This window comes from Myotis lucifugus, unplaced genomic scaffold, assembly GCF_000147115.1.
Source record: "Myotis lucifugus unplaced genomic scaffold, Myoluc2.0 scaffold_59, whole genome shotgun sequence".
NCBI lineage: Eukaryota > Metazoa > Chordata > Mammalia > Chiroptera > Vespertilionidae > Myotis > Myotis lucifugus.
Window position 1 is genome coordinate 2,118,718 of NW_005871107.1, and position 26,948 is coordinate 2,145,665.

General features: G+C 38.9%; 1 protein-coding gene across 1 annotated transcript in view; it reads left to right on the forward strand.

Moving 5' to 3' along the window:
- The window catches only part of COL19A1 (collagen type XIX alpha 1 chain), a 277,248-nt gene that overhangs the window by 199,736 nt on the left and 50,564 nt on the right, over window positions 1-26,948 (forward strand). The window contains 14 exon segments of the mRNA XM_023754306.1: window positions 5,782-5,826; window positions 11,055-11,117; window positions 15,052-15,087; window positions 16,242-16,277; window positions 16,373-16,426; window positions 17,090-17,143; window positions 18,851-18,904; window positions 19,578-19,667; window positions 20,433-20,477; window positions 20,583-20,660; window positions 22,230-22,265; window positions 22,372-22,416; window positions 22,509-22,562; window positions 23,857-23,898. Of these exon segments, the coding sequence (XP_023610074.1) occupies window positions 5,782-5,826; window positions 11,055-11,117; window positions 15,052-15,087; window positions 16,242-16,277; window positions 16,373-16,426; window positions 17,090-17,143; window positions 18,851-18,904; window positions 19,578-19,667; window positions 20,433-20,477; window positions 20,583-20,660; window positions 22,230-22,265; window positions 22,372-22,416; window positions 22,509-22,562; window positions 23,857-23,898 (732 nt within the window).

Below are 26,948 nucleotides of genomic sequence, written 5' to 3' on the forward strand. Positions count from 1 at the left end.
AAAAAATTTTTTTTATTGCCCTAGCTGATGTGGCTCAGTTAGTTGAGAGTCATCCTGTGCTCCAAAAGATCACCCATTCAATTCCGGTCAGGGCACATGCCCAGGTTTTCGGTTAGGTCTCCAGTGGGGGTGCCATACTGGTGGCAACAGATTGATGTTTCTCCTATTGACATTTCTCTCTCTCTCTCTCTCTCTCTCTCTCTCCTTACTCTCTCTATAAAAAAATTTAATAAAAACATAAAACAAAATTTATTGATTGATTTTTGGGGATAGAGGAAGGGAGAGAGAAAGAAACATTGATTTGTTGGTCCACTTTTTATGCATTCATTGGTTGATTCTTGTGTGTGCACTGACCAGGAATAGAACCCAGAACCTTGGTGTATCAGGGTGAGGCTCTAATCAACTGAACTATCCTGCCAGGGCCAGTAGCAAGCCAGTACTTTGAACTCAGCTAATTGATTCGCCTAAGAGAACTCCAGCTATTCTTATTGCTATTGCAGGATAGGAGCTCCCAGGTATTTACTCCACATGTGCTAAAAACATGGCTGTAGAGCTGGAACCTCACTGGATAAAAAGAGAGAGACCATAGCTTTTCTTCCCCAGATGATGCATTATTGGCACTTAGCATCAGAAGGCTTTAGACCCATATGGGAATTAATGCAAGGCCACTTCCCAAACACTTCACTTTGTTTCTTTCTGCAAAGAGTTAGAGCTGTTACATTGATAGAGGTGATGCCCAACATCCCAGTACCTACACTGATGGATAGATAGAGGCGAGGCCCAACATCCCAGTACCTACCCTGACCAGTGTTTCTGAAAGGCAGACACCCCTCCTCACCCTCAGCTTCACAGAAGACAGGGCCAGATGTGCCATAATGTGTGAGAAGTATGTTTTCACTTGGCAGTGTTCCCCCCACTCCCACCGCCCCATCCCATACCCCTATCTACATATTTTTGCATACTGAGGTTCTTTCATTCTGCACTCAATGCAAGCCAGATAGTCTGGCTGTAACAAATGAACACAGAGGGAGGGGGGTTGGGAGGGATTCAGAATGAAACTTTCATGGAGGTTAAATAATGGACCATGGATTGAGATATAAAAGTGACATTTCAAGGTTAAAATAATCTTCCCTTTTGAATTGGCATTGATTTATGTATTTCTGCGCTCAAGTCCTGAACCTCATCTCCTCAGCTCAAAGAGGCTACAGTAGTCGGGCAGCCTGAGCAGCAGCTACCTACACACGCCTTTGGGTCCAGTTCAAGTGCTGATATTCCCCCCTATATTTTTTCTTAAGTCATCAGAAGGAGAAGGTCATGCCTAAAAGACCCTCTCCCTGCAACACAAATCCAAAAGCGAATAGGGAAGAAAAAAAGGAAGTAAGGAATATAGAGAGACTAAGGTCAGGGAGATTATCCAAGTGTGTTTATCTGTATTTTTTCATGTCCACTTGAGGATGCAAAGAACAAAAGGTAGATTTCCCTCTCCATCACAAAAATAATTTGCAAAACAGCTGCTCCCAATCTGCAAGATTGTTTGCAAAGAAGCAGCAATGCTGAACATTTTCTTCCCCGTAAGGAAAATCTGCTCACTTACCAGCAAACTGCTCTTCATTGTCTCCAGCTCTGGGGATTTTCAGAAGAATTTGATAGGCTCTGTCAACTGCTAAAGCCATCAGATCCAGAGCCCCTTTACAACATTGTAGATGGAGGATAAAGTGTTATCTGTGGAGGCCACAGACTGGCATATTTTACATTTCATACTGTTTTTATAGATCCACAGTGAAAATGTGCAGTTGTGCTATCTTACAACCTCGCCACACTCAGTGAAATTTGCAGAGAATCAGTCTCAGTTGTTGGAGATTGATGCTGTGTCCCCCAGCAGCCAATTCTGGTGTTCACTTCTCCAAATTGTTGATCCAAAAAAAAATCCACCAATTTGCTAGCCAAATAATCTACTTTTCTTTTCAAGTATCAAATCATAACTTCACTTTAGTATTCACAGACTAGGAAGGACAGAAAACCTTTCTCCAAAATCAAATATTCAAGGTCTTCCCAAGTTGTGAGTTGAACCCAACAATGGCACAGGAAGTGACGGCTTCCTTGGAGACACCAGAAGCAACTCTCTGGGCCCAAAGATTGGGAAATAAAATTTAAGTCCTAACTTCCTGTCTCTCCCTGTACTGCAAGACCCAGTAGCGTTGGAGAACATTGGGAATTGAGGCACAGATGTATCTTAGTTTTGGATCTTAGTTTTATTACAGAGAACCCCGAAGCTCTCCTGGGTTTCCCCCTCCCCTCTGTGGTCCGCCACTCTTGGAGCTGGTGAAATGGCTTCCTGCAAGAAACTGAGAGGTTGGACTTGAAGCCAGTTTTAGGTCTTATTTTCAAGGCCACGTATTATATATTAACTTGCTAGGACTAATGTAACAAAATATTACAAGCCGAGTGGCTTAAACATCAGAAATTCATTGTCTCACAGTTGTGGAGCCTGGAAGTGCAAGATTGGGCGTGTCAGCATGGTCATGGTCTCTAGGAAGGTGGGGGGGGGGGCATGTGTTCCAGGCCTCCCTCCTGGCTCCTGGTGATTCCTTGGCTTTGGCAGCATAACTCCCAGCTTCCCATGGCGTTCTCCCATGTCTCTGGTTCAAAGTGTGATCTTATAAGGACCCAGTCATATTGAATTAGGGGATAACCTTACTCTAGTATGATTTCATTAATTAATTACCTATGCAAAGAACTTATTTCTAAATAAGGTCACATTGTGAAGTACTGGGTGTTAAAGCTTCAACATAGGAATTGGGGGGAAAAACACAATTCAATCTGTAATAGATCACGTGTTGTTGTTTTTTAATGTTATGTTCCCTCGTGCTTAGGATTTTATAGCAAATTCCCTGAGGGCTAAACTTGGGGGGGGTTTAATGACCCTATATCCTGGAAGAGGGTTCATGTCCTTGGTCTCTTTTATTATATTGAGCCACAGGAAACTGCTGATATTTGACTCTTTAGGCTATAAAAATGGCCATCTCTTATGGTTGAACCTATACACATCTAGATATGTTCCCTTCTTTCCAGAGAATACCCTCTCCAGGGCCATTGAAATAGCTTGAAAGTCTTCCCACTTGCCTGAGTGTACATTTCAAAGTTCTATTCACCATAATCCACAGAGAACAAAGGACATCCCAGAATTCTTGAAATGGGCAGGCTAATTAGCACTTTCCACCCCACAAGCCTCACCACTGCACTAGGAACTTTTAAATAAAAACATTCAAATTCTACAGCTATTATAGTTATTCAAAAAGCTTATAATAATGCATTCAAATAACATGACACCAGGGTACAAAAATGACCTAGTAAAATTAGAATAGCATCTGAGGCAGAATTGCAGGTTCCCAGAAACACAATAATAATATGTCTTATTATTTCACAGTAATAATGCCTTATTATTTCACAATAATAATAATATGTTTTATTATTTCTGTAGAGCCAAGTAATTGTCTGGTGCAGTTATCTTGAGAGAGTAGAGAAGAAAATCTTAAATGTCAATGAATAAATGCTCCTGAAGTTCAAGTTTGATTCTGCATTGAGTATTGTTAGCCCAAGAATGGAAAACACTTATAGAGGCCACGCGGATCCTTGATTAGATAGATTTCCTGGCTTAACTATTGAGTGAAGCAAGCATGTGGTGCTCTGCTAGGAAGTAAATGACCCTATTGTTTTTCTGGGTGGAAAAGCCACCAGGAAAATCAAAATTTTAGAATAATGGAGTATATGGATAAAGTAATATGACTTAGTACTAAAGGGGCATTTCTTCATTCCAACCACAGCATCTTTGACACCTCTAGGTTGTTGGAGAGGAGGATCTAGAGGGTGGAATGGGAAGGATCTTGGTCCATTTAAGAAGTGGAGGGAAGGCCATTACAGCTGGAATTTCTGAGGGAGAAGAGTGGCCGAGATGATGCTGGAGAGGGAAATGAGTTTAGGTCATGCCGGGTTTTGATGGCTTTGTTAAAGTTTAGAAGGAATGAAGTTAGGATGTCTTTTAAAGATCTCACTCTGACCTTATTTAGAGAATGTGTGTGTGGACAGTGGAGCAAGAGTGATTATAGAGGACCATCGAGAGAGCTACTGCAGTGATCTGGCAAGGCACGATGGTGGCCTTCCCAGAGTAAGGGCAGGTAGCGTGAGAAGAGGTTCTGGAGACAAAGGCCATCAGACTGATTGTCCTGGAGGAATAAGTAGGGTGGTGTTAAGAAGGACATGCAGATTGAAGAAGGAAACACTCCATGGAAGGGAGAGGATGAATTCAGATTTTCTTTCTTTCCTTGACTTTTTTTCAATTGTAAAATGAAATTACCACTCATCTTAACAAGTCAAACTGAAGACTTACACTAGGGAGAAGTTAGTCATTCTCACACTTCTGGACTAACGAAAGTTAACAGGATGATATAATTCTTACATCTTTCTCTCTTATATATGTATGTGTGTATTTGTTGTATTTTTGTTGTTATTGTTGTTGTTGTTAATCCTCACCCAAGGATAATTTTCCAATTGATTTTTAGGGAGAATGGAAGAGAAGAGGAAGGGGGAGAAACATCGATGTGAGAGAGACATATATCAGTTGCCTCCTGCACCAGGGCTGGGGTTCGAACTGGCAACCCAGGTCCGTGCCCTTGCCCAGGAATCGAACCTGTGACCCTTCAGTGCATGGGCCAATGCTCTAACCACTTAGCAATGCCAGCCAGGGCTTATATTTTTAAATTCAGTTTTGAACTTGCTGAGTATGAATTTCTTCTAGATTTTGGAAGTGAATACATCAAATAGAAAATTATATATATACACTAGAGGTCCGGTGCACGAAATTCATGCACTCAGTGGGGGGGTCATCCCTCAGCCCGGCCTGTGCCCTCTTGCAGTCCAGGAGCCCTTGGAGGATGTCCAACTAATGGCTTAGGCCCACTCTCTGCCCCCGCCGCTGCACTCGCCAGCCGTGAGCCTGACTTCTGGCTGAGCAGCGCTCCCCCTATGGGAGCGCACTGACCATCAGGGAGCAGCTCCTGCATTGAGCATCTACCCCCTGGCGGTCAGTGCACATCATAGCAACCGGTCATTCCGCCGTTTGGTCTATTTGCATATTAGCCTTTTAATATATAGGATGAGTCAAAACTCAGAAAGGAGACGTTTGCTGGGTTTATAATTTTCTCTGTGTTTGTATTGTAGATGACATCTAAGCCATGGGAGTAGATAAGAAGGTCTGGGAGAAAAATGTTGTATTACAGGAGGGGAGAGTCTGTACAGAGCCCTGAGGAAGTTCAGCCTTTGCCAATTAGGTGGGGAAAGAGGAGAGGGAATCAGAGAGATAGAAAGAAAAAGAGGGTGAGGAATTCTACAAGTCAAGAGATTGGCAAGTACAGCCAAGAGATCAATTAACACAATGTCCATTATACTGAGCAACAAAAATATCAACAACATTAGAGAGTCATATCCATGGAATGGTGAGGTTTCCAGGCATTACTTTGGAGTAGTGACAGTTTTCCCCTGGGAGTGTGATATTTCTCCAGAATCATCTCCAAGGGGGAATCACAGAGAAGATAGATAGGGTACCCAAAGTTGGAATTTTGCAGGAATGGTTAATGGAAGGTGAGAGAGGCAAAAGTGACTAAAATGGTACCCACGGAAACTGTTACAGTACTATTATCTATTTATATTTTTTAAAGTAGAGATTGAATGTATTAAAAGGTAAATGTTATGTGTGTGTGTTTTTTTTGTTTTATGTTTACCTAGGGAAACTTTGGTGAACATGGAGCTGGTGGCCCAAAAGGAGAGAAGGTAATCAGATTTTCAAAATGAATAAAAACGCCTGGGGTTTCAGACAGAGTCACACATTCACATGTCAGGGGAGGTGCTGCTGCCACAGGGGTACTGTCTAGGGGCGGTCAGGTCTGTCAGGCGCAGCCTCTCCGCCTCCTGCCCAGGGAAGCAGGATTGAAATCAGCTCCTCGGTGAAGACGGCTGAGTGGCAGTTGCTACAAGGAAGGGAACACATGAAGGGGAAATACCTGTAACAAGGTAAATGAAGTTAGGGCACAAGCCTCCATTCATAATTAGATGCTTCATGTGTCCATGTAGGTGACAAAACCAATCTGTAGGTCCCTTTAGCAAAATGCCTCAGGCTCAGGCCCACTCTTTTTGTGTCTTCTTAAGTATCCAAATATAGCCTGTTGTGGGAGCATCTTTTTGGTGGTTTTATAATGTACAGTCATGGTTTAACCAAATAATTCTTTCAAAACAGTTTTAAAATTAAACTGCTGATGAATGTCCAACGCATTCTCATCATCATTCACAGGGTTAATTATATTAGCTGTGAAGATGACAGATCCGCTTGCCCGCTCAGAAAGATGCTTCACTCCCATTTGATTCAGAAATTGTGATGACCTTGGATTCCGTGTGAATGTGCCATTGTCGGGGGGGGGGAGGGAGGTGGAACCCACAATACACATTAAATCTATAGACAGAGATGAGTAGGTTTAAAAATACTCTGAGGAAATGTGGCCTGTGAGTGCTACCTTCATTCATTCACCCAGTAAAAATCCTCTTGATTGAGGGCAGGGTATTTCGACATGAATCCAAGGAAATATGACTTCTGTGCCTTATAAATCAGTGCAGCCAATCTATTCACAAGATCATACATCCATCACCAGAAAATACTGCTAAAAGATAGTTTCCACAGAAAGTCAGAGCTTCTTAGAGACTGGCCATTGAAAATGAAATTTTCTGCAAAAAAAATAATAAAACCTTGACATTCTTCAAAAGACAGCCAAAATATTTATTATACAGCAATAACAAGTCATTTGTGCGTCTTGGATTGTACTGCTAGTACATTAGCACTATTTCCTGTAACCAAATAGCTTACAGAATTACTATACCACCGTAAAGAACACATTACATTCAAAGCAATTACTACTGGACACCTGCAAGCTAAGGGGGAGTGGGGAGGAGCAAAATAAAGCCACAGAGCTTGTCACATAGGACAGCTGAACAAAGAAGGGAGTTGTGGCACTTTTAAAGTATTTAAATGATGATTCATTTCTTGAAACAAAACAGCTGGCTTCTGTTTTGCTATGTTCATTAGGAAACATATGTTACTTAGAAATTCTTAAGACCTCGATGATGAGAAATTTGATTCTGTGAAACAGGTGTATTTCAAGCTCTAAGGACCTTTTCTATTGCTCAAATTTCTTTAATTGCTTCAGCGTCTTCAATGGAATTACAGAAGCCAGTGGCATGTCTGTCCCCTCCTCCCACTCAAAGAAATAACCTCTCGAAGAGTCTGCAGGGAACCTGATGCAAAACCCGATGTAAATGTACATATACAATGATTTGTAAGAATTTTAATTAACAGGAGACAGACTGCCAATGAATAATCCATATAATAAACTAAAAAATGTTAAGCATAGCATTTGCTGGAGGAGTGAAATCACCTCTACCTTATACACATCACTGTTCTGAATCAATACATTGGTTTTTAAAATTATAATTCTGTTCAAGGGTCACTGTAGTGAGAATTTAAAGCTCCTGCAATCTGCTCGCACGGATTTGCTTGCACCTGTGGTGGACCCCAGTGGTTCCAAACCCTGGCTGCACCCTGGAATCACCTGGAGGGTTTTTAGAAAATACCATTGTTCAGGTCCCATCACGAGAGACTCTGATTTGGGGCACACCTCTGGTTGATCTGGGGTGGGGTACATATCGCTGTCATTTAAAAATACTGCACATGATTCTAACAGGCAACCAGGGTTGAAAACCAGTGAGTGGTGGAAAGAGCATGGTCTTTGGGGCAAAAGTTAGTTGTACCATTAACAGCTGTGTCTCCTTGGGAAATTCACTTTATTTATCTAAGTATCAGTTTCCTCATTTGAAAAATGGGCATAATGGTATCAAAACAAAGTTGATGTCAAGATTAAAAATGAATGCGGTGATATGAACTTACCTGAAAGCATAACACCTGACCCATGTTAAGCCCCCACCAAAGACTTGTTCCTTTCTGTTCATCCACCCCAGACTTTCTCTCTTCTCATGAGGTCTCATATATTTCTTTTTGATGTTACTAGGCGTTACCATCCTTAACACATGGTCTTTTCATCGTTCCATCCTCCACCATCATTTTGACAGAGAAGGGACAGAATTTATGTTGTAGAATAAAATATTTAACCAGAAGTATAATTTCAGCACCTACATGACTTACCACTTCTCAATATGCTGATGGGCAAAACGGAATCACAAAACCAGCCAAATTTGGAACCCTGCCCCAGATGCACTAGAACAGACACAGCAACAGTGGAATCTACACATGGGTCACTCCTGGTCTAGCAGCACATCCTGTACCAAGTGTCAAGAGCACTAAGAGATAGGAAGGAACACAAAATCATACTAGTAGCCATCAATGGCAAATGGCATTCATGTTATATATCTGCCAGTATTGAAATGATGATCTCTGCTCTGAAACTTGTCTGCGACTAACTAAATGTGGTAAAGGAATAATGTGTTTGTAAGGTGGTTAAGAAGAACTGCTTTTGCTATGGAGACAGTGGAATAAGGTGGTGAATATTTAAGGACTTCTGAGAAATTGGCAGGGGTCTTTTGGGGCCCACTGTCAGAGAGAAAAGATAAAGCCACAAAAGCACCAAGTTTAAAAATAGCACCAAAAGTGTCCAGGGCCAGCCTTTTCTGAAGCTAAGTAAATTCATCACTTGCCTTTCAACTCATATCCACAGTGACAAATCACTGAGCATCCATTTTAAATGTGAAAAACAACTCCACATGTGTCTAAGATTCAGGTATGAAATGCTTTTGTTTCCAGAATTTTATATGAGGGAATTGGTTCCTGCCACCTTTTTCTAAACCCAACCACATCAATGTACCACACAGAGAGATGGATCAAAGTCTCTGTTGGGTCCTTCATCTACATTCCAATGGAGACCTATTTACATCAGTTCAATGAATATGAGCTATGAATATAATTACTCTTTCTCCATGTTCATCCCCCCACTTCCCTTTTGGTATTGGGCAGATGTGATTTTTATAGTCATTTCTAGACCCCTTCTCTGAATTCTACTTTAATTTTTTGCAGATCAGTCTAACCACTAGGCATATTTTTCTTCACTCATGTGCACTGGGGATTTTAGCACCTACCAGATAGGTAATAAGATGGTCACACTGTACACCCTAGTGCTCATACTAGGACAACTATTTATTTCCTCTTTTAAACCAACACCAATTGGTCCCTAAAATGTATCCACTAATTTCTCCCTCTTTTTACTTTGGATAGAATGTATTTTCTCTAAGGGAAAAATGCCTTCTCCTCACCTGTATTAAGTATAAGATTGGTGGCATATTAGATATTTGGATACTAGAAGGAAAAATAATTATATTAATAAAACCGAGATTAAATTTATGAAATATATTCCACAAATCTAGGAATCTCCTTAATAAAACATGATCCTGTCTTATCGATTACGTATTGCAAGTTCCCTCTTCCTCTAATCTAATATCACAAGACACTGATTTGGATAGAAATGTAGAAATAAGCCAACATCTATTACAGGACTGTAACCAGTTTGTACTTGAAGTACTTCAAGTAGACTATTGTTTGAGGCTTCAAAATAAACAAATAAACATGTCCATACAAGGGGACACGTATAGAGATGTTCAGTGAAGCCTTGTTTATAACAGAGAAAAGCTAAGGACAACCCAGGTGCCCATAAATGGGATATGGCTAAGCTCTGGTACATTAGCATTATATAATGCTATAACTATATAACATTATATAATTCAGCACTTATACTGAATGAACTAGCTCTATATGTATCAATAGAAATGGATATTAAAAACAATGTTCAGTGAAAAAAACAAGTCACAGGATGTTATATACAAGATAAAGCTATTTATGGAATTTGTTTTAAATATTCAGAATAATATATTGTTTATGATTTCACATATGTAGTAAAAGTACAAACATATGGGCTAAAAATGTGAGTGCTAAAATCAAGAGTGTGGCTCTCCCTGGCACAGGAATGGAGAGGGAAATATAGGAGATATCTTCTTTGGCTGTAAATTTTTTATTAGTTTTTTAAATTTTGAGGGCCTGGGACATGGAGGTTTGACATAATTCAACTTTATGTTTTCTGTATTTATTTTTTTAATAAAAAATAGACAAGACAGGTGAGAAAAGTATAAGCCCAGAAACATCATTTTGCAAAAATGCTCTTGAGGTTGGGGGAAAAAGACACAACATTATGTAACTTCTAGTGGCTATGTTTATGTGATATACACGTATGCCATAGTCAAGGATTTTGGTAAACACTAAAAAGTATCACAGTGCTGAAGATTCCTCTGAAGTCTGATTAGTGAGATATTTCCTTTCCACAAGTATTATTTCTAAAATTGTATTTTTTCAATTATATATTGTATACAAATCCCTCTTCAAGATCTAAGACATCCTTAGACATTTCTAAGCTGTTGCTGTCACCACATTGACAAGAATGCCTTCTTTGTCCACAGCCAATCATTTAAGTTGCAACGTAAATGCTGGAAACAGCTGAGAGACTCATTGTCTTCCTGTCTCTCCACTCCTCCATCTCCCCCCTCCTAAAAAAAGAAAGAAGTGTCTGAAATAAAATGAGTCTGGATTATTGTGTCAGTTAAACAATCTGATGTCTTTAAGATTACAAAAAAAAATTTTGGTACAGCAGAGCAAAATTATAGTTTTTTCTCTAGATGTTCTTTTCTAGAAAAATAATTTTTGTTTCAGATTAATTTTAAATTAATATAGTGAATATTATGGATGTCTACAAGACCTAAAGGCATTGTGAAGTGCTGACAAACACATTACTATGCAAATAGCCTAACTCCATTCAGAACTTGTCATTGTCTCTTGGAGGATAATAGGTAAACTCCATGGTTAGAAGCAGCTCGAGCAATTAGTCTGACTCTGATCGTCACAATAGTACTCATCTCATCTGACCTCATGCGAAATTTCTTCTGCTCTTTTTTGAAAGGGAGAAACTGGACAACCAGGATTCCCAGGGTCTATTGGCCCTAAAGGTCAAAAAGGAGAATCTGTAAGTATTTTAGCTTTTAGGGACAAGAAAGAATATCCAAAATGTAAAACTAAAAATGTTTTTCCTAATTAGCCTCACTTCTGTATACCTGGTTACCCTTGCCATGGCCAAGAATGATAGCTCCAATATTTGAGCAAGTGCTCTATGCAAGGCACTAAGTCTTTTACTTGTAGGAATTTAATTCTTTCAAAAGAAAACCACTTGAGGTAGGCTATATCACCCCGAGATGAGGAAACTGAGGCACAGAGAGGGTAAGTAACTTGCCTAAGGTTACACAGCTAGTAAGTCTTGGGGCCATGACTCCCACTTCGGTAGCCTGACTCTAGAACCAGGGTTTAAAAACTATTAAGCTGCCATGCTATAACTAAATATTATAGCTGAAATAATAATTAAATCAGTATATCTAAAGACTGGGGCTAATTTATCCAAAATATTAGAAACATGTCTATTTGCTCAAACAACTGCTCTCAGTATACTTCCTGAAGTTACTTTCCTTTCTTGGTTCTTATAAGATCGAAGTGGCCTCTCAAGACACTTCTCAATATTACTGAGGCCAGTTTCTTTAAAAACTTAGTTATTTTGTTGATGGTGGGGGGACCCTATAGTATCCTTTGTATTCAAATAGGACCACATATAGAGATTACATGAATCCTAGTTACAAAAATAACTTTTTTAAAGTGCTGCTAAAACAAACAAACAGACAACCTATGGCAATCTTTATATGAATCAACAAGAATCAGAATTAACAAATGTTTCATTCTTATTAAAAATAAATAAATAAACAAAAAGGTCATACTTGTTAAAAATCATTTTTACCTTTCCTTGCCAAGATGAATAAAGGATATTGGTTCATCAGGGATAATGAATGAAGAGGCACTAAAATGTCTACATGCCAAACAGGAACAATTATAAAAGTATTCACTATTACAAAGCTAAACGTTCCCTGTGCTTCAGCTTTAAAAATTAGGCATCTCTAGCAATGACAGTAAACTTTCAGGCAGCTTTAGAATGAGTGCTTTTACCCAGGTACCCTATATTCTCCTACCTTCAGGGGTCATGCTTGCCCTTAGTATCAAGTCCAAACCTCCACCCCATCCTCTGCAGGAAGTAAGTCTTTAACAGGGTTCCCCAACTGGGTGTTCCCATGAATGTCTAGGAAATTCACACGTTCCACAAATCTAGTCTAGTGGTCACTGCCCCTTCCATCTGCCAACTCACTCCTGGTGCTCCACACTTGGCACCTCTTACCAACTCCTAACTGCTTCTCCAGGTCTCCACTGACTCCCCTCCAATCTTGAACACTGACCCTTAATTTCCATGTGACAGATGGCAGGCCTGGCAGTAAGACTTACTAAAATTCTACTGGAAAATCAGGGACGTGTATAGCAGAAAGGAGATGCTTCCTGATTCTCAAAGGTGCACTTGAATCACCTGAGGATCCTTTTGAAATGCTGGTTCTAATTCGCTAGGTCTTGGGTGGGGTCTGAGAAGTTGCATTTCTCACAAGCGCCCTGGTGGGGCTCCTGCTGTTGGTCCATGGGTCATGCTTTGAGTAGCAAGGACTGGAGGATTTCACAGCTCCTCAGAGATTCCCTCTGGCTTTCCCTTCTACCACCAATATTTGGGGGCAGTCCACCTATCTGGCTTACCCAGGTGAACAACCTTCTTTTCTTTTAACTTGTCTTCTTGCAAGTTCCCTATTACTCCCTTAATTATCCCACCTCCTTATACCACTTTGCTTGACCTCCCCGCCCCCCAACATAAAAAAGCACATTTTTACATGATTATGCAGAGAAGTTTAGCTTTCTATAGCCTCAACCTGTCTATTCTAGAACAGGATCTGGACTTGACTTTGCATGGTAACCAGAAGGTTCAAACAACTCATCCAAAAAATTCAGGCAAATTAAATTCCGAACTACCTATCTCAAATGGCAGTTTGTCCCCCACTACTGGACATTGAGAATTTGACTAAATGTCCACTGAAACGTATCAGAGCTAAAATATATGTAAGAGATCATCTAGTTGAATCCCATGATTTTGTAGATAATGAAAGAGAAGTTCTAAAAGGTAAGTGACTTGACCCAGACAGTAGCATGGGAGCTAGAACTAAGCATCAAGTCTCTAGACAAGCAGTTTACTATTTTTGTGTGTTTTTTAAAACCAGTTACTTTAATCAATGTGGCCTGATAGTGGCTCTAAATGAGCAATGACATAAGCAGGGTAATATAAGCAGAAATGAACTGTTATATAAGCAGGGTTACCCATTGCTTATATCTAATTGCTTATATCTCTTATCTTAAAAATCAAGTAGATGTTTAAGAATTAAAGCTGAAATGTAAGAATGTAAATAAAGCCCTGCTCTAATGTGAGAAATTAACCAATATTAAGAGATTTAATCATGTTGGCTAGATATTGGGGCATATTAGTAAGGGTAGGCGAGGTTATGCTAAGCAACAAATTATCCCTGAAATTTCTGTGGCTTCACCCAAGAAAGGTTATCTCTTCCTTGGGCTGCACGCCCAGTGTGGTTCCGTTGGGAGGAATGGGTGTTCTACTCCATGCCACACTCAGTTTCCAGGCTGATTATCACCATGTCGCTAAGCCATCTGGTATACACAGCCTTCTTAGTCATTACTGCCGGAAGTGTGGGACTGGGGGATCATGAATGGACTTTCCCTGCAGTAGCCTGCAAGTACCACTTCTGCTCACATTTCCTTGCCAAAACTAACTGTAAGGCCCATGTAACTGCAAGGGGGGTAGCAATAATGGGAGAGAAGGTGAGCCCCATAGTCCCTAGCTCATAGGACATGAGGTGAAAATCACAGAGGTTCATTTAGTAACCACTTATTTCTCATTAGTGATTTGTTGAAGAGAATGACAAACGCTAAGAGGACCTTTGAGAGTAGTCCATGATTGTTCTCACATCTTCTCTTGAAAATGAAATGTTTTTAATGTCTTTTCATTTGTCCTTATTATCACTTCACCTAATTTAAATAATAAATAAATCAAATTACAAATCAAATCAAACAAACTGAGCAACCAAAGCCTTCAAACCAAAGATTGAAGTCAGGCTGCCTGGGTTGAAACCCTGAACGACCTCTTGATGGCTATGTGACATTGGGTAAATTGGTTAACTTCTATATGCCTCAGTTTCCTCATCTGTAAATGAGTATATTACTAGTACCTACTCCACTGACACATGAAGATTAATATTTTAATACATATAATGTGATTAGAAGTGTTTGATACACTATAAGAATTTAACAAATGTCAGCCATTATTGTAATATCTGCATAACTTTAAATTCTCTAATTTACTAAACTTTTATTGGGTACCAATAGTGTACACCAGAGATGCTATGTTAGCCAAGATTAACTACATCTCTACATTTGCAGAGTTTATAGGCATGATATATACGGAAACATAAAGTAAGTGAATGCTGTTTTAGGGGAAATAACGTTCTAAATCTCTTTCCTCATGCTTGAAATGAGACAATATCTTCCCCACAGCACCGATGTAAGAGTAAATGAGATTATGGACATGGAACTTCAGGAATAGAAGCTAATAAGAGAAATTGTGTGTGTGTGTGTGTGTGTGTGTGTGTGTGTGTGTGTGTTCACCTTCTATGTGAACTGTGCAAAAGGAAACTTTGGCCTTGGGCAGCATTTCAATTTCAATTTGTTATCCACTCAGGATTCTCAAAATAGTATTAGAATGATTAGCTTATTGTTCATTTGGGAATATGGAAGGTTTTTGTAACTAATTCTCATATGCTCCCTTTAAGCTGTACCGGGTACTGTGTGACATTCTGGACCATTGCAGAGGAGTGCCTGAATGGAGTCTGGGTTGGCCTGCAGGGTATTCAATTTCAGTTCTGGAGAGTTTATTTCTAAAAGTGTTTGTAATTGATTCTGTTTTCTACCCATTTTCCTAGGGGGAACCTTTTACAAAAGGTGAAAAGGGAGATAAAGTAAGTGGATGTTTTATCACTATCTTGGGTTTTCTACTTCATTGATTTCTTTCTCTCTGATTCCTGGTATGTTTACTTTGGAGTCTAATAGATTTGATGAAAGAAGGTCCCTGAGCATTTTACTTTTTCCTCTGTGTATTTTGACTCTTTTATTTTGATAAATGAGAAATTTTAAACCTTGTTAAATTTTATCCTCTGATGACACTTTAACATCTGGTATGGTATATTTTTTTAACCCATTACTATTTGTGATTGGACATGAATCTTTTGAAATATACCCACTTAAGATATATAAAATGCAAAATACAGTTTTTCAAAAATTCTCTTAATGATACAAATTGCATTTATTATCAATCAGGATAATTTTATCAAAATGGTCAATAATAAGTCATGGGAAATATAAAAGCAAACTCAGTATCGCCAACATCATTGTCTTGTGTATAACCTTTATTTTTTTCTGTGGCTTTTTTTTAATTAAGTACATATACCTGTTAGTAGAATCACCATGACATAGCAACTTCAATTCTACTCTTCTTTACCTCCTCATCTGAATTTTTCATTCTCTGAGATAAAAGATTAGCTGGTGGCAAATTGTAACAATGCCAGCTGAGTGGAGAAGGCAGTCATTGCTAATGGAATGTGATGAATGTGATGATTACAGTGTCAAAAGCAACATTGAGAAAAAAAATTGCAAAGAAAAATATTGTTTATTTTTTAGCAATAAGTATTTTAAATGGTGTTTCAGAATGAGCCCACCTTGACTTCATCATGTCTTCCATAATACTCCCTTTATTGTATGCTAATTAATGGAAATGCAAATGAATTCATGACTAGAGATGCTCATCTCCATCTGAATTTAAGCATTATATATATACTGACTAGAGGCCCGGTGCATGAATCCGTGCACTGGTGGGGTCCCTCACACCGATGCACAATTGAGACTGGGGAGGGACCCTGGGAGGGCTCCAGGGCGTGTCCGGCCTGTCTCGCCCAGTCCCGATCAGCTGGACCCCAGCAGCAAGCTAACCTACCAGTCGGAGCATTTGCCCCCTGGTGGTCAGTGCATGTCATAGTGACTGGTTGAATGAATGGTTGGACAGTTAGCATATTAGGCTTTTATTAGGATTTTTTATATAGGATTATTTTATTTACAGGGAGAACCGGGGATAATAGGATCACAAGGAATAAAGGTAATCTCCTGACATTCTTCAATTGTATCTCCAACCTAATGATAACATGAAAATCAAAGTAACCGGTTTAATTTCCTTTCCACTCCTATTCTTAGGGTGAACCTGGAGATCCTGGTCCCCCCGGTTTAATAGGAAGCCCAGGACTAAAGGTATATAAGAAATAACTGAAATAAAGGAGGAAATAATTTTGGAGTTATCACCATTTCTATGTGAAACAAGGTGATCTAGGGCCGCTCATTTTCTTCACAAATGTTCTCAGAGGCTTAACATGTTTCCATGGTGATTTCCCCTCATAGGCTGCATTTATTACACACACAGTAGCTGTGCCTTTTGATTCACAATAGGGTTTAAATTCTTTTTCAGAACATATTCACAATAGCATCCCTAAAAGTGTCAAGAGTAAACAATGTAAGCTAAATCTATGACCCTGAACTATTTTCTTAAAGTAAGTAGGATTCAGCGTTCAATTTCTAAGCCAAAATTGTGTATCCCTGAGATGCTTGAGTTCCTCACCTGGGATCTGGGGGAGTGTCCCAAGAAAGACCCCTGTTGGGAGGTGGGGGAGAGATTCACGTGAGATGCTTCCACCAACAGGTAAGGCAAGTTATCCAGGCCTCACCTGCTGATGAGATCCATTAAAATGAGAATATATTAAAGCTCTCTTGGAAGCCCATAGCGCAGTTCAGTTTTATACAGAGAAGGTAGGAGGGTGGAAGGTCCACGTTTCTACAGATCTAAGTCACACCATGTTTTATATCTAATCAGGTACATTTTTTAGCCAAGTTAAAAGTACATGTCACCTTCTACTTTAGGGTCAGCAAGGACCTGCAGGCTCTATGGGACCCAGAGGACCACCTGGAGATATTGTATGTATTAGTAGATATAAGTGTCTTTGATATTTGAAAATTAAATTGAGATTGAGACTTGTTTTAAAGAATGTCAACATCTGTTCATGTGACTGAGTTATACTGCATTTTTCAAAGTCATAGGTCATCTCTACCACTAGAAGTGATCATAGCAGCCTGTGTCTAACTTAATTCCTTAGCTCAGGATGTTATATATACCTCATTTTGCCTGTCTGCCTCTGAATAATTCATGTATGTGGAGTCTCTGACACTCATGTATGTGAGGTTTCCATACGTATGTATATAATTAAATTAGGTTGTTTTTCTCTTGTTAAAAAAAAAGTGATCATAGCTAATGTCAGGGGCTATTGTGTAGGCCAGTACCTTCATATATTCATGTGATGTCTTTTTTAACATCAGTTGACTAATAAAATGGTCTTTGGGACACAAGTTAACTAAATTATCATTTTTACATGCTTGTCATTGGTGCACCAATAGTAAAGGAGATGGGAAACATCGAAAGAAATAAGGAAAAGCAAGAGAGAAAGCAAGCATTTCCATTATGCATGGCCTTGGTTCAATTCTCCATCCAAAAAAAAAGATATTTCCAAAGCTTCTGTTGTTCTTTCTTGTGAGAGCCTCCAAAAAGAACAAGTGAACAAGTGTTTTGGCTGAAAATATTTCTATAATGCAATTGGAAAAAGGTCCTCAGGTTGCATTATAACCTATCTTTAGTGGACTCATTCTTTCTCTCTCTCTCTCTCTCTCTCTCTCTCTCTCTCTCTCTCTCTCCCTCCCTCCCTCCCTCCCTCCCTTCCTCCCTTCCTCCCTCCCTCTCTCCCTCCCTCTCTTTTTCCTCCCCCCTCCCACACACACTCACACATCCCCCTTAAATGCACTTTTCTATCCATGCCTCCAAGTAAGCCATTTGCCCCTTGGACTATCTCCCTAGCCTTCTGACACCTTGGGAGCTGAGACATACCATCAGTCCTCACTTGAGCAAAACAAGAAAAATGCTTGCCCATATCTTCTTGGAAACTGATCTCTGTTTGGCCACAATTCCAGTACCCTCTAGACAAATATTAGAGTCTCTCCTTTGGCCATCACCTTGGAGATAGCTCCATGACCTCTTGCTCTGTTTTGAATGCTCTAGAGGTCTATCTTACAGTGCATTTTGTTCTGCTTAGTACTTTGAGCATTCAGTTCATAGAGCTAAGCTTTTTGTTAGTCCCCCAAGGCAGTGACTACACCATTACAGGTGCCCCTAGTGAAGAGATCCTATGGAAAGAGAAAAAATGTTGGTGGCACAGATGGAGCCACAAGATGCCCATGAAGTAAAGGGAAGTGATAGTGGCTGAAGCTAAAAAAGAGAACAAAATCAAAAGGGGAAGACCCCCTGTTGCTGAAATATAGTAAAAGCATCTTTTTCTATTTACCCCATTGTCCTTCTGTATCATGTGATACTACCAACTGTCATCATCCCACCCCTTCTTGGCAATATTTGGTTCAATTCTCCCTTGTTTAGTTTCTTTCACATTATATCCTGGTTACTTCCCTTGAAACAACATATTTTCACTAAAATTTTTCCTCTCTAAAATATCAAAACCAACCCATCCTCACACACTTTATATATTAAAGTTCTGTTTTTCTGACAAAGACTTAGATAAAAATGTCATTATAATAAGACATGTTCTAATTGCTATTCCCCTTTCATTCTAAATTGTCTAGGGGTTGCCAGGAGAACATGGTATCCCAGGAAAACAAGGCATTAAAGGAGAAAAGGTATAGCTTCCATTTTACTCATTGTGCATATTAAGTGGTTAAGGCAGAGGAAGAAGCAGAGGCCAAAGGGCATTGGGGGAGTGAAAGAACAGGACTCAGGATTATGAAGGGAAGTGACAGCCACATAAACCATGGGGTGAATGATGTTGTGCATTTGTGACAGCCCTGGTTCTGGAATAAAAACACAATGTGACAAAATGAACTAACTCAGAGAGGAAGATCTCAGGACTCAGAAAGTCTGCTTCAGACTCAGCTGCTTACTCTGATATGGACCTAAGAAATCTTAGTCTTTCAGGACCTGTTTCTTGATGTCTATGTGGAAATAGTATATTAGTGTTGAACCATTTCTGGGGAATAACTTTAAGAAAGCCTAAAGATCAGCTAACAAATTTTATGAATAAATGCCTTTATTGTGCATATATTTATGCACATACATATGTCATGATACTGCAAAACTTATTGTTAACATAACTCACTACAAAATCTAAATGCACTTAAGATAACTAGAACAGTGCCTAGCATGAATTAGGCACTTACTAAATATTGTAGAAAGAGTGAATGAATGAAGTTTGACTGGCTATAATGACGATTTAAATCAATGGAAACTACTGCCTCCACACCTCCCACCATGGACCTGGACAAGGATGTAAGACTCTTACCGTGTTTTCCTCAGGGAGATCCAGGTGGGATTATAGGCCCTCCTGGGCTTCCAGGTCCAAAAGGTGAGGCTGGTCCTCCAGGGAAAAGCCTGCCAGGAGACCCAGTAAGTACCAGATCTTTTATTAATATTTCCCTGTAAAGATTGTTTATCCTTTGTGTGCTTCCAGTTTCAGATCACAAGTACAGGAACATGTTTAGATCTGCATAAAAATAAATATTCATCTTATTCTTCAGCTCAGAGACCTAATCTCTTTGGAAATTTTATGCAAGCAAAGGCCTTTCTTCTGAAGAAAATGCACATACATGCACCATCTTAACAGCCAATTTTGGAAGCTTCACAGGCCCGCTCTGCAGAAGGCATAGATTCATTAGGGATCTATGAAGCCTAGTAAGGAACACGAGTTTTAAACAATAAACCTTCCTAGGACACTATGTTAAAACAGAAGAACTGCCTGAATTTTCCTTTCTGGGGCTCTCAGGTGTGGCCACAGGTGGTCATTGGAAGAAAGTGTCCTGCTGGTCCAGGCTGTTTCCAGGACATAGAAAACTGGTTAACTGGAAAAATCTAACCAGTATGCCTGTTTATATGCATTTTTCTCATCCCCTTTGACCTTTTATATTAATTAATAATGATAAATAGTTCTCAGTATCAGATGCCTTATTTTAAAGATGAAAACACATTTTAATGTAACTATATAAAACCCATACCCTAGTGAAATTTGTATTCCTTGTTTACTATTATTTTATAGAAAAAGGTTTATTCAAGAAAGATGAAGAGCAATAACATATTTTTGAGTTAATGATTTCTTAAATGTTATTAACCTTTTTAGAAAAATAAATGTATTCACCTCCTTTTTTATTCTTTTAGGGATTAGATGGAAATCCTGGAGCACCCGGGCCCCGGGGGCCAAAGGTATAAAAATATCATAGACAATTTTTAGAATTATTCATTGATATAATACAGCCATAAAATTTACATCCCTTGGGCACTGCACTAACAGAAGCACCTCATTTCCAGGGTGAAAGAGGACTGCCTGGTGTCCATGGCTCCCCAGGTGACATAGGCCCACCAGGGGTCGGAATTCCTGGCCGAACAGTAAGTGAAATTCAATTGAGTTTTTGAAATCCTGTTGATTCCAATATTGTGAAACAAAATCCAGTGACATATTTGAAAAGGAGAAAAGAATAAAATGGTCTCAGGAGGAAATACCAATAAACACTGGTCAGAGGGAGAGAATTAAAGGGCACTGAGGTTACGTTACAGAGCACAGAGAGGGCACTCACTGTGTGACTTACAGGGCTGACACACGTACACTGATTTTGGAATAGAAACAGTTATTTAACCTTTTATTCCTCTTTTCTATATACTAAAAAGTTCGAGTGAAGTTTGTACGATTATAAAAATACCTATTATTAGGTTATTATAGATTACTGTTTGCTTTTAAGTAGAATAAAATAGTTAATATTTAAAGTGAATGGAGTATGTATAAATGGGATGATATGAAACATCTCTAAGTATTATCTTAAAGAATAGAGAAGAGAAGTTGTTTTTAATAGTTAAGACAAAAATAGGCAGTTTTCTTTACATGTTTTAGCTATAAGGACAGTGCCTGGTAATAATGACCAGTGTAAGCATACTTGCTGACTAAATAATAATAAGCAATAAAGCTTTTTATGTGCTATTTTAAAAACACAAAGATTCTGGGCCAATAAAAGTGGAATACATGCTTATTTTAATGACGTTAATTTGGGAAATTGCTCTTGTAATGAAGTTATGAGAGCTAAAAGGAGGTGTTAGTAGTGAAGTCAGTTGTGTGTTGACTGCTGTTTGATTTTCCAGGGCAAGACTATAAAAGACCACTGGAGATTAAACAAAGTAAAAGAAAGTAGATCAGAAAATTATTAGGGGAGTGGAGGAGGTTGAAGGAAAAAAATAAAAAATAAGAACACAGTACAAATAGACAGGGAGCAAAAGTAGTTTTGACAATAACTGTGATGTGAATATTTATATAAAAAAATAAGAAAAGGAAAGGTCTGTGAGCAGTTACTGAAGCCAGCTTCGGGAAAACCAGCTCTTTTCTTACTTGGTTGTCACTTCCTCATTCAGTGGTCCATGGTTATATACTAGGCTTCGAGCTGTCATCATTAGGGTCACTGATCATCACCCAGCCTCGTTTTGGTTACCCCAAATTCCGATTTGTTGAAGTAGGAACAGATAGCTGACTAATGTTTTACTTCCTACTCCTGTCACTGGACACTGTTTCTGGAAATTTCTTCAAACAGAGAAATGACACAAAGTAGAAGCAGAAGGAGAAGGAAGCCCTGTTCCAGTTACCCTGTGGGCAGTCAGTTTCTGAACAGGTAGAATTTGGATGCATTGTTTGAGCATTCATGAGGGTACAGGGACAGATGATGGTGCTGAGAGAGCAAAACCATGTGGCACCTGAGCCAAACCATGTGGATGTTTCCAGAAACAGGCATCTAGTGAAGTGTTCACCTGTCACCCGAAAGTCTGGGCTGACTTTGCAGAGAGTTTTCAGGGTGTGCCTGGTGGCAAGCCGTGTGGTTCCACTAAGTAAATATCCATACTTAGCCCTTTACCTCCCTTGGCTAATTTATGAACATTCCTGGCAGAATTCTGATCATTGCATCTCATTCTACTTAGGGCTCCCAAGGACCAGCTGGAGAGCCAGGTATTCAGGTAAGTTACTTAACCAAGTCATTAGGCACAGCAAATCCAGCTTGCTGACCTTGGGGAAATTACTGAAAGACCATCCTCATAAGTCACTGTTTCCCCCCTTTTCCAGGGTCCTCGAGGTCACCCTGGATTGCCAGGAACTCCAGGGAATGATGTAAGGACAGCCTTGACCAACTCCTCCCCCACAACCTGTTCAATCTGCACCTGTTCCTCTGTGCCAAGATGTGAACATGTTTCTGTTTGCAGGGAGCTCCAGGGAGGGATGGAAAGCCAGGTCTGCCAGGCCCCCCAGGTGACCCGGTATGTCAACAGACTGCCTGATTTATGTGTCTTTAATACACCTAGAAGCCAAACAGCCTACCAAGCAAGTTTTGCTGTCCAAACTAATTAGAATGCTCGGCGCCTGCCTGGTGATTTTGTTTGTCCCCATTATTTTGTAGAGGGGGAAGAAGTCAAGCTGTGCCAGCATTTTTGTGTGTGTGATGAATATTTACTTCCTAAGGGTATAATTCAGCTGTACAATTTTTGCCCCAGGCTGAGCTTTGGCATATAATGTCTCAATCCCATGGAAAATTGAGTTAAAATCTATAGCCACAATTTCTATTTTTTTCTAATGCTAGTGACTAAATGAATTTCATTTCTCTAAATGGAAGTTTGCAGGTAAGTTACTTACAATATGGTACATAGCCATTGATTCTGTGGCTTTAAAATGCTGAAATGATTAGATTACAAAAAGTGTCTTGAGTGGGCTCTTACAAAATGAGTTTAGGCACTAATTGTGTGTTCCAAAGTTTTATTTTAGCTTAAATCTTGCTTTGAGCGACAGAGAAATCTTTAAATAGCCTCAGATTCAGCAGCTATAATTTGAGAGGCCATATGGGACATGACATTGTATTAAGAGTTTTGTATAATAAAATCCAAATCTGGTCTCTCAGTTCTAAGCCTCACAAATCCTTCTAGTTCCCACATGGCTGGGCCCCGAGTGCCTTTATAAGCTACATGCAGAGGCACGTTTCGGCCGTACTTGAACTCCACCACTGAGTGAATCACGGTGCATCATCTGGGGATCTTGTAAAGTGTTACTTGGGTTTACAGTGTCTCTTTGAAGGGACAATTTAAGACATGAGGCCAAAACACTGCCTGAATTCCCTTAGGATCTGTCTTGCCCATCCCTTAGGCCACATATAGGCCCTTTTAAGTGGCAGTGAGAAAGAACTTTAAGGCAAACTCATCCTGTAATTTTTATAGTTTTCAATAGCTTGATAATTTTCCTGGCAGAGGAGTGATTTTCTTTGAATAAATGATTTACCTTTATGCATTATTTAAAACATTAACAATAAATTGCTTCTCAGCCTTTTGGCTAAGATCAAGTGTAAAACTAATAATATGTTAGGGTTGACATAAAGGTTGCCATGGTCATGAAAATATAAAATAGAGACACAGAATCAAAGCAATAATATGCATGTGTTTGGTTGTTCATAGTAGAGGAATAATGAGTATTTCTTAAAAATGTCTACATTGTGTTGAATGTTTGCATTGTATTGTGTGCCTATATATGTACAAATATATGGATCTGCTTCTTTCTCAACCACAGATTGCACTTCCTCTCTTGGGAGACATCGGTGTTTTGCTCAAGGTAATTGTTGCTATGTAAGAAATTACATGTTAATTTCCAGGAAAAATCAGAAAGGAAATCTTTACAAGAAATTGAGTTAATTGCTTAGCCTGAACTAAAATTCAATTTTTAAGATAGAAAAAAGGGACACGTATTTTTATGTACCTTGCGCCCTTTATACTAAGCCTTTACTCTCTTCTTCATCACCACCCTCCCATTTTAGGTGTCGAAGGGCAGGGAAGGGGAGAGATGATAGTTCTGAGATGAACCACAGGGAAGGCATCCTGTCACTGACACCCTTGAGTAGATCATTCTCTCCTCTCTTAACGGGTGTTTACTCACCCTGGCTCACCACTGAGAAACCTAATCCTTCTCCCTGTATCTGCCCTGGCCAGACCCAGGATGAAAACCAGTGCTTCTCAATAAACAGCTCGAATGCAAGCCTGAGGTTTGATATCATGGGAGTTTACAAAATGAACTCTCATGTTCCAAAGCCAACAATTGCCTTAACACCTGTTACTCTGTCAAATAAAAAGTATGTCTACTTATTTCCATCTCAGAGGAAATAAATCTTACTGCCATTTTCCCCTAATACTTCCATGTGTTTTATTTGTAAAATAGATGGGGGAGGTGATAATGGGACATCCATAACTCTATGTATTTGCATTTCTTCATGGTATGCTAAGATGGAGTGAACCCACATGAAAATCTGCTTCTTCACATTATATTCAAATGTTGTTTTATCTGTCTCTGTGTGAATGGACAGTGTATATGTATATACACAGAGAGAGAGACATACATTTAAGCTACGTGTGTATATGTGACTTATTTTATATTCCTGGCATTTACCCAATGTTTTGTACAATTACTTACATAGTAGTAGGCAGGCAGGAATATTTGTTGAATTCAAAACACTCAGGAATTCTAGTATATGTACTTGGTAGGTGATTAAACTTTTGAGAATAGATATATATAAATGTAAATATGAATGTGAATATGAATTTCCATATGAATATGTATAAAAATATATTATAGAAGTTTTTAAAACCTTCAAAGGCCAACATTGTCTAATAAATCAGAAAAGAATATTTATGGGAGTTTCAGGAAGATCTTATATTTATTGAATTACAATTACATGCCAGGCAGCTGCTCTACTTAATGTAATCTCACTTCCTTTCACAACAATCCTGTGAGTTCAGGCTGTGGTAGTATCCCCATTCTGTAGATGAGAGACTGAAGTTCCCAGCAGTTAACTAAGTTGCTCAGAGTCACACAGCTCATAAGTGTAACATGAACATAGGAATACAGGTCCTCAGACATTGTCTCAGTTCTTTACAATGCAGTAGTGTTGTAAATAGCAGAATTGTAAGTGTTATACCATTCCAAAATAGCTAGGGTTCTTTACTGTAAGGATCAAAAATTTATATACTTAAGCAGAAATGAATATCCCGATGGGATATGGATTGGCTTAGAAAGACTGAATAGGCTCTGTCATGTTGAGGGACCAGGACTACAAGGCTCTTGGAATTTAGACAGTTTCACCAGGGCAGCATCTCTCTAATAAATGCTCTCTGCCATTCTTCCAGTCCTAGCATCTCAGCTGAGGCTCTGAGACCCAGGAGAGCCGATTGGCAAGAGGCAGGCAGGACATGTTGACTGATAGTCCCAACAAACTGTATTGAATAGAGTAGGAAAGCATGTAGTTCCCCCAATAAAATCTAATACAGGAATTTAGATTGGGGATTGGCTCTATTAGGCCAACTTAATAATGCCATTTTAAATCCTGACCCTGTTACTCAACTCATTAACTTTCCTTCTCTGTCTTGAGTCTTTAGCAAATTTGGTCTCCTGATTTCTGTTTTCAAAAATACCTTTGATTAATGTATTGAAAAGAGCTGAAATAATTCCAGACCCAAATGATACCCTATCAAAGACCACCGTGTAGGTTAATCTGTGCATCATTCCCTCTTTGAATGAGATTGTGTATTGGCTAATAATTGGTGCATCCTTATCCTCTTCATAAGGAAATCTTAAGACATTTTTTCAAGAAGCTTAATAAAAACTAATTTTCCATTAATGAAAATTAATTTACCATTAATTTAGCATTCTGGTAATCCTAAACTAAAGAAAATGAGGACAGTTTGAAGTGACTCTTAGAAAATTCTATTGACTCTTAATGATTACCATATTTTATGTTTTATTAAAATAATCAATTGAATACTCTATTCTAAAATGTTGTTGTATATTGATATGCCAGGGTTTTGCTCTGTATTGATATGCCACATTTATATGTATGTCTATAGATACAATAATTCATTTTCTTTATACTTTTTTAAATATGAAAAACTTTTTGGTTCTCTTAAGTCCTCAGGCATCTTTCTCTCGTTATAGTTTTTCAGACATTATAAGTAGTAGTCTCCAATTAGATATGTATTTTTTTAACTTCTCTACCAACACATTGGCTCTGTAAAAAGATCCTGATGGTAAAATTAGTTTAAGAAACAATGAATACTTTAGCTCCCATTTACATATCCCACCATGAAGAGAACTAAGAAGGCCCACCATGAAGAGAACTCTAGCCCAGCATTTTTTTAGACAAATTGCCTTAGAATCTTTTCACTATCATATAAAATTAGTTTTCCAAGGAAGCTAATTTATTTGGAAATCAGACTTATGCTAATATTCAATGAGTCAAAAATATTGAACTTGACTAGCCATGAGCAAATTTTTTGCTAACTTCACCATAGCAAGCTTTAGTTCCCTCTTCATGTTTAAAGATTCTTCCCTTTGGTGAAAAGGAAGAAAGAGTAGAGGCTTCTAGTGTCCTGTCAACTGTTAAAACTAAACTTTCTCCCCCATCCGATGGTCCCTATTCTGTGCCTTTCCTGATAATATTTTTATTTAACAATTTATTTGACAATAAGCCTTTCCAGGGCTTTTTGCAGACAATTTTTCTTTAGATACATGATAAGACGTTTATCTTGGGAGCTCAGACACTTAAATTCAAGCCTTTCCCAATCAGCTAAAGGTTACCGAGAAGGCAATGGAAAGGTAATTCCACTTAGATTTCC